The following is an 8,557-nucleotide window of genomic DNA, read 5'->3' as shown; positions in this document are numbered from 1 at the left end:
GTGTGTGTGTGTGTGTGTGTGTGTGTGTGTAATTGGATATACAATTAGGGAAATATTAATAATTTTAATGTTATTAATTATTAAAAGTAAATATCATTAATTACTAGTTAAAAAAAAGGAAAAGGGCCTAAAGCCCATGTTGGGAAACAAAAGGCTTAAAGCCTTAAGTAAAACAGAACTTGTTCTGTTCAGTCACGCTAGAGGCAAAAAATAAAAGGCTTAAAGCCTTTGGAAAAGAACATAGGTCTAGGAGCAAGAACAGTATCGGTCATTGAGCAGGACCTTCTTTAGGCCACGACTGAGGTAATTCTTTATACAAAATTGTAAGCTATAACATCATTATATACTAGAATCTAACACCCTAATAAGGTAAATTCATAGGAAAGTTTTACAAAACCTAAAGAACACCCATCAAATACGAGTTAAGTTTTTGGTATTAAAAGGTAAATTCTTCATTCTTATTGGATTGCTATGACGGGTTAAGGTTGTTAGAGGCAGTAAAGGATTGTTAGAACAAGACCTCACCCCAAAACTTAGAAATTTTAGAAGTTGAACCTAAAGTTCTTAGAGTTGACAAAAGATTAATGCTTTTGGGAAGTTGGATACTTATTGTGACTTATCATTGTAGTATTTGATCGTTGAGTTCGATTACAAGAATTGGAACTTACATTGTTGCTTGAAAAGAGAAATTGAGGTGAGTTATATAACCCTTTACCAAAGTGGTTTAACTCACAAAAGTATGCATACAAGGTGTTTGATGAATTGGCTAAAAGAGTGAATATGTGCTTAATTGAAGCGAGCGAGTTCCTATTAGCTTAGAATTATTTTTTGTTAAAGTTAGATGAATTATTTTGATATATGTGCATAAATTTTCAGATTTTTGTGTTATTCTTATATGCCATTTTCATGTTGAAAATTCATGAAAAAGCAAGAATATTTAGAAATAGTTTTGAATGTTTATTTCATTCTTATTCCATACCTTACATTCAAGAATTTCAGAATAAGTATGTTCGAAAGATTTAGACTTGAAAAGTCACAAGAAGAAGTTTTAGAAAGAAAAGATTTTTGGGAGTATCCTTTATTCTGAGAAGGGGTCATCGTCCAGGCCGAGGGTCCTGACCAAGGCGTTGACCTCCTGAAACTACTTATGCCAAAGTAGGGAGCACACGAGCTGAGGGTCTCGTTGCTGAGAAATTACTTAGCCATGCTAAGGTATGATACATGAGCGCTGAGAACCATGAAGCGAGTGGCACCTCGTGGATTGGACATATTCGATCAGGTTGGGATCGAACCCGTGCCGATCATACGGTGACTGAGACAGAATTAAGTCAGGATAGTGGAACTCCCAAAGTATAAAGTGAAGCATTTTTTTTATAAGAAAGAAAAAGAAAAGAATTTCTTTTAGAATGTTCATAAACAACTAGTATGCAATTATTTTAGAATTATTCTTATAAGCTTTATGTTTTACATGTATTTAGAACCTTTGCTCGTAATGTATATGTTAGTAAAGTTTCGGCCCCTGTTGTTGAGACTCACTGAGTACAATGGATGGTACTGACGTTCTCTTTTGGGAACCTACGTTGGTCTGCGGTACAACGTAGGAACCGAATTTGCAGGCGAGCAGGCTACGAGTTAGGACTTCCTTCTCTTCCAGTGCTATTGGTGAGCTCCGCTTTTGTTCGTGGAGTATTCCTTAGAATCATCTTTATTTAGTTATTTCTTTGTTACTTAGAGAACTGGCCAGAAAATCTCATGTCCTGAGCAGTGCGTCAGTTTATCAGTAGAGGCTTCATATACATAGTCGTTGGATTTAGATTCAGATGTTTTTGATAATAACTTAGTAGTATTTCATTGGTTACTATGAATAATGTTTTGGAGTTGATTTATTTAAATATTTAAAATTAATCAAAAGTATTTGGTTAGACTATTGCCTTGTTGCATATAAAGTTTGGAGTTATAATAGATTTGATAAGCAGAGATGGTTCACTCGATCATGTTTAGTGATCGAGTACCGGTCCCGGCTTGTTCAGGAAATGGGTCGTGATAGTAAATCCCTAGCTCCCAGGCATCAGGTTCTGTCAGTCTATGATAGAGAATTACTGGCTCTTATTTTTGTTGTTACTAAGTGGTCACATTACCTAATGGGCAATCATTTCATTGTTAAGACATATCAGAAGGCATTGAAGCATTTATTGGAACAACAAGTGCATACTGATTTCCAAGTGGCTGGCATCTCCAAGTTAATGGCATTTGATTTCATTATTGAGTATAAGAAGGGGTCAGAGAACAAGGTTGCAGATGCATTATCAAGGAAACCAGCTGCTGAACTTTTAGCTATTTCTTTACTAACTCCTAATGATTCCTTATATGCACAGATTAAATCATCATGGAGCAGTGATCCAATGCTACAGGAGTTAATAGCTAAACTACAAGTTCAACCTTACAAATCCTACACTTGGTTTAACAACCAACTTAGATGGAAGGGAAGATTAGTTGTGGGCAATGATCAGTAGTTGAAGAAGAACATTATTACCCTATGGCATAGTACTACTCAAGGGGGCCATTCTGGTATGGATGCCACTATTAAGAGGTTACAATCCTTGTTTCACTGGAAATCTCTTGTTGCAGATGTTAGAGACTTTATCAACAAGTGTGATGTCTGTCAAAGACATAAATATGTTGCTGCTGCTTCACCTGGCTTATTACAGCCCTTATCAATTCCTACAGGTGTTTGGACTGATATTTGTCTAGATTTTATTGAAGGCCTTCCCAAGTCACATGGTAAGGAAGTTATTCTGGTAGTAGTAGATAGATTGACAAAATATGGGCATTTTTTGAGTTTGCAACATCCTTATACTGCTCAAACTGTAGCCCAAAGCTTCCTTGATCAAATCTTCAAGCTCCATGGTATGCCTCTTACCATGACTAGTGATAGAGATCCGGTCTTCTTGAGTTCTTTTTGGCAAGAACTTTTCTCTCTTCAAGGAGTACAATTGCAGAGATCTACAGCATTCCATCTACGGATAGATGGTCAATCAGAAGTGCTGAATAGAACTTTAGAGACATATTTGAGGTGTTTTTGTTCAGATAGTCCTAAGGATTAGTCCAAGTACTTGCCCTTGGCAGAGTGGTGGTATAACACTACCTATCATTCCACTATCAAATGCACTCCCTATGAAGCTTTATATGGCCAAAAGCCTGCTATACATCTTCCTTATCTGCAGGGTGATACAGATGTAGAAATGGTTGATAGATCTTTGGATGCAAGGGAAGCCATAATTCAGTTGTTGAAATTCCATCTAGCTAGAGCTCAACAAAGGATGAAGGATACTGCCAACCAACACAGATCTGACAGGTCTTTTGAAATTGGAGATTGGGTATATCTTAAGTTGCAACCTTACAGACAAATTTCAGTAGCTACCAGACCATTCAATAAATTAGCAGCCAAGTATTATGGTCCTTATTCCATTGCAGCAAAGATTGGTTTACTAGCCTACAAACTACTCATGCCTGCTAATGTCCTTATTCATCCCACTTTCCGTGTTTCTCAGTTAAAAAAATGTCATGAAGTACCTGCTATCATCAATCATCCCCCTATACTTCACTTGTCTAGCCCTTATTGTCCTCAACCAGAGTCCATACTAGAAAGGAGGTTAGTCAAACGAGGTAATAAGGTTGTATGCCAGGTTAGGGGCAAATGGACAGGACTTGAAGCTGATTCTGCTACTTGGGAATATCTGCAGGAGCTTCAGACAAGATTCCCATCTTTTAATCCTTGAGGTCAAGGATTTCCTTTAGGGGAGGGTATTGATACACGTTAAAGAGTCGAGCAGAAGAAGAAGAAAAGAAGCAGAAGAAGAAGCTGCATTGTTCCGAGCTGGCAGCTGAGTTGGCATAGTTAGTTAGCTGATGTGGCAAGTTAGTTACAAGTAGTTGCAACAGTTACAATTAGTTAGAAGTTAGCTTAACAGATTGTATTCTAGATTCTTCTAAATGAGCTTATATAGCTGAATCAAATGTAATGGAGATATACTTTTGGAAGTTAATACAATCTACTCTCTCAATTCTCTCTTCTCTTGAGCTATATTCTCGCAATTGCCTGACATAGCCATCACCTTCTTCGAGCTTCAGCTCCTACAATTACTATTTTCCTCTGTTTTTCTGTTTCATTGCATCACCACCTGTCATATTGATTTGTGATTTCATTAGCGTACTGATCAAAACAACACCAAGCACCCTAGCATAATCACAGCAAAATTGATAATTACAAGTGCCACTAAAAAAAGGGAATATTTCGCCCCACGTTGTTTAATATGTTAATCAATAGCAGAATCACCAGTATCATAAATGTTCTGGTCCATACAAAAAATTAAACAGTATTAACGAAATATGGGCTTTAGACCTCCAATCGAAACAAATTACAGCACAACTGTAATTCGCAATGGCAGTTTACAGTCCACAGAATGAAGTTAAATGGAAAACAACACGAATTGGGTGCAAATAGTCATAACATCCTAAGCATTCTGAATATCATGAGCACCATTGCCATCACTTTCCTTGCGCACCTCAGAACCACGTTCCACTGGCTCATCATTTTTCTCTTTTTTGTGGGGTTGATGCTTGTCCTTGGACACTTCATCTGAGTGGTGATGCTTATGGTTGGAACGGTGATGACGGTGATGGCCATGTCGATGATGATTCTTCCTGTGCTTTTCTTTTCTATCTAGTTCCTCATTCTCATCAGAAGATTTACCTAGGGATCTACTTCTATCACGCCTAAAAGCTTCAGAATCTGAGGACCTTGAATCATGACTATGGGACCTGCGATGATGTTTCCTATGTTTTCCGTGATTACTGCGGTTCAGTTTTTCTTCATCACTAGAAGAGACAGAAGCATCTGAGTCAAACCTACCCTGACGTTTATGATGCTTTGTGTGGCTTCGTTTCCTGGAAGAGTCTGAGGAACTATAATCTGAGTGTCTATCATGACGCCTGCGCTTTTTGTGGCCCCGCTTCTTTCTTCTTCTCTCTTCTTCTGAATCACCATCATATTCCTCACTGCTATCATCACTCGAATCGGAGGATCTTCTCTTAGGCTTTCGCTTGGATTTCTTCTCCTTCCTATCCGAATCACCCGACTCAGAGCTATGGTGCTTCCTATGCTTCTTGTGGTGCTTTTTGGCGGATTTTTTCCCTTCATATCCACTGTCAGTGCCGCTGGCACTACCACACTCCAAGTCCGATTTCCTTTTATGCTTAGCCGCCTTGGCATTCTCTCTAGCTTCAGCATCAGAGATCGCTTTTGCTGCAGCTTCAAGTTTTTGCTCCCATTTCAAGCGGGCTTCATTCTTCTCAAGAGCTCTCTTCTTTTTCTCCTCGACCAATTGCATGAACTTCTTGGCATCCATTCAGAGGTAAAAGACAAACAAACTTCTGCATTTTGGTATGATGATGACCAGAAGTGCATCTCAAAGAAGAGAAAGGAAACAATGTTAGTTCTTCCATCATTAATACCCACCATTGAACGAGAGCATATTTCACATGAAGGAAGTAAAATGTACTTCAAACTTAACAAAAACAACCAATTTAACGGCAAATGCCCATAGTGAAAGCAGCATATATGATGCTATTAACCAAAGAAAACCTACCAAGAGAATAATAAAGGAATGTGGATAATTACGAAATGATGCACAAAGGAAAAAAACTTCAGGTTGTAAAAAAAAAAAAGTTTAATTGCAATATAATATCAAACCATAGTTCCACATTCACTAATGATACGGGAAAAACAATTTGTCACTGTAATAACTTAGATATATCACAGGCTCAAATCTCATATATAGAATTAGAATGTTTATATCCCTTGAGTAACATATTATTTGAGAATAAAATGCTATAAGCCAGATTCAGTATTGTGCATCACAGATATGGCAAACAGCTACAATTAAAAGCTACCAACCACCAAGCCAAGCACCATAACGATGCAACACAACATGTGATTCAATATTCATCATTGTCATTGACTTACACCTACTTGTGTCTCTATCTTAGCTACTTTGCATTATGGAGTCCATCAATCCGATGTTAAACTTCAGAAACGAGCATCACAAATACATATGATGGATTAACTGAACGGAAAACACACAGACCATAACTGAAACAAATAGGTGAGAGCTCAAATAACACAGCTTTGGATCCCTTTCAAACAAGATCAAAATACACTGCATTGGACCATGAATCTGGACCAAAATAACAAAGATCTCACAGTATAATTTTGATACTTTTAGATGTTTTCCTTTGTCAACTGGACAAGTATTCCATTTTACTAACCTAACCTCTCCAAGCTGTTCAAATGAAGCTATAATTGATGGGCGCAATGATGCAAAACTGAAAAAGGAAAAGAATTGCAAACTGGAACAGGTTTCTTACCTTATACAATGAAATCGCTGACCAAAAGTCCAATTCTCAAGCTCAGATTACCCCTCCAACTAACTTCCAAAAGAATCTGCATTCAACCCCAAAAAAAGTGGTTATACTATTTTCACAGTTAACCAATTGAATACCAGACTCAAGATTCAAGAGAGAATGCGTATCAACCCAGACAATCTTTAGATAATAATCAGCTCTCAAGTTGAATTTTTTATAGCAAAAACAGAAACCCAATAACGAAAGAGTAATAGGCTGAGTGCAAAAACTTAGAGCCCTAAAGATTCAATTTTTTTAGGCGGAACAAAGACCAAGCAATTTTAAACACAACCCCCATTTCCCGAACCAGTTTCTTTCCAACCCAAAACAAACACAAAAAAGTGTTTTTTCCTTCTTCTTTTTTCCGCATAATTTAAAGCCTGTTCTCTTGAAAAACCCAAAAGCCACTTCAATAACTCATATAACAGGATCCAAATTTTGCAGAAAATAAGATCCAGACCCAGCTCAGTATTATTCGATTTGATCATACATCTTCTAACCTATCAGGCTCTAAATAACAAGATTTTCAACATAAATTGAAGCAACACAATTAAACCCTAGAATGCTAGTAAGGGCATCAAATAAAATTCACCAAAAATCCAAATTTTACTTATTAAAAAAATCCAATCCACCTCAGTATTAATCGATCTGAAGATAAATCAAACTCCTCAGACTATATATAACGAGATTTTCAACATAAATTGAAGCACCAGATTAAAACCCTAGAATGCTAGTAAAGGCACCAAATAAAATCCACCAAAAAGTAAACAAAATTTTTAAGTAGCTAAAGTTTTTAGATGATATACCAGAGCAATCGGAAAAGAGAAGAATTTGGGAGATTTGAAAAAAGAAGATGGGGCTTGAACTCGTTGAGAGAAAGGAGGTGCTCAATTTTCTAGAGAGTTCGAAAGCTAGAGGAATTGGGGCTATTTATAGAAAACAGGAAAAACAAAAAATGGGGCTAAGAGGGACGAATTTGAAATTATTTGCGTGTTGTGAACTCCAACGCGGTGTAAAACCGGGTTGCTAGGAAATGGGTTCAAACTTTCTCTTTTTCCTTTTTTTGAAATTATTTTTTAATTTCGTTTTCCAATAATAGGAATTAGGAACTTGACAAACTAGTCCTAATTGATCGAAGGGGTATTATAATTTTACTCCCTTCGGTTCACAATAAGTAACCAATTTACTTTTAGCACGCTCATTAAGAAAATACTAAATTCTATACAAAAATACCTATTATGACTAAACTAGCCCTAATTAAACATTTAATGTGAGGAGTAAGAAAACTTTTTAGGGATATGTACATAGGGGTTATTTTGTAAAAACAAATTGAAAACTTTCTTGATTACATAACTGGACACTTATTTTGAACCAAAATGAAAAAGCAAATTGGTCACTTATTGTGAACCGGAGGGAGTAGCTCGCGTCAGAAACTATTTATATTTAATAGACGAAAAAAGTGTTGCATTTTGTATTAAGGGGTGTGAATGGGAAATGGAAGAAGCACCTCTTGGTTTGCACATCTTCATCTCACCCTTCATTGTTTATAAATTTAGAGGCTTGGCCTCATTTTACAGATATGGAAAAATCTGAAATCTTCTCCCCTTTTTTCTACATTGTTGCACTTCTAAATAAACATAAGTGTCAAGTGTGATTTGCTCCGTTTGTTGAGTTTGCCGAAGTTCTGTGATTTGAAGTGTCGCTATCACAGAATAGTTATTCCGTTCTATCCTGGGAGGAATTAATCCGTATACCTTGGCCAACAGTGAGGGGATTAAATTCTCTAAGGCACACGGTGAATTCAGTGAGCTCGGAATTATTTTTGCATTTTTTGTTCTAAGTTCTATTTTTCTGATTTTAAACACCGTAATACCAATAATCTTAAGGAATTTGTATTTATTTTCTGTGTTCATATCTTCATATTAATATTTGTTGGAGAATAGAACGTTAAAGGTGAAATCCTTATAATTGATTGTGCCTTGAAGTAAGATGTTGATTGAAATCATGAAGAAATGGCAACAGTGATGCAGAGAATGTCTTTAAATCCACTAGTCTAGACATTAACCAATTACGGGTGAAGGCAAAGGAAAAAAAT

General features: G+C 36.6%; 1 protein-coding gene across 2 annotated transcripts; it reads right to left on the bottom strand.

The window, feature by feature from the left end:
• Positions 1 to 4,277: 4,277 nt before the first annotated feature.
• Positions 4,278 to 7,381, bottom strand: LOC109216962 (protein FAM133). Of its 2 annotated transcripts, none has more exons than XM_019381186.1 (3): positions 7,269 to 7,381; positions 6,427 to 6,502; positions 4,278 to 5,467 (listed from the first exon to the last, which is right to left on the bottom strand). In XM_019381186.1, the coding sequence occupies exon 3, from the start codon at positions 5,406 to 5,408 to the stop codon at positions 4,515 to 4,517; it is 894 nt and encodes a 297-aa protein (XP_019236731.1). In that variant the 5' UTR covers positions 5,409 to 5,467; positions 6,427 to 6,502; positions 7,269 to 7,381; the 3' UTR covers positions 4,278 to 4,514. The 2 variants fall into 2 exon arrangements, with proteins under 2 accessions (XP_019236731.1, XP_019236732.1); XM_019381187.1 differs by having other exon boundaries at positions 4,278 to 5,433.
• Positions 7,382 to 8,557: the final 1,176 nt, after the last annotated feature.

The sequence above is a fragment of the Nicotiana attenuata genome, unplaced genomic scaffold, assembly GCF_001879085.1.
Source record: "Nicotiana attenuata strain UT unplaced genomic scaffold, NIATTr2, whole genome shotgun sequence".
Lineage (NCBI taxonomy): Eukaryota > Viridiplantae > Streptophyta > Magnoliopsida > Solanales > Solanaceae > Nicotiana > Nicotiana attenuata.
The sequence above is the reverse complement of the archived record's forward strand: the minus strand, read 5'-3'. Positions and strand labels throughout refer to the sequence as shown.

What these genes read in the sequence shown, in the direction of transcription:
- LOC109216962 (XM_019381186.1), bottom strand. Translation starts at nt 5,408, where the DNA reads ATGGATGCCAAGAAGTTCATGCAATTGGTCGAGGAGAAAAAGAAGAGA.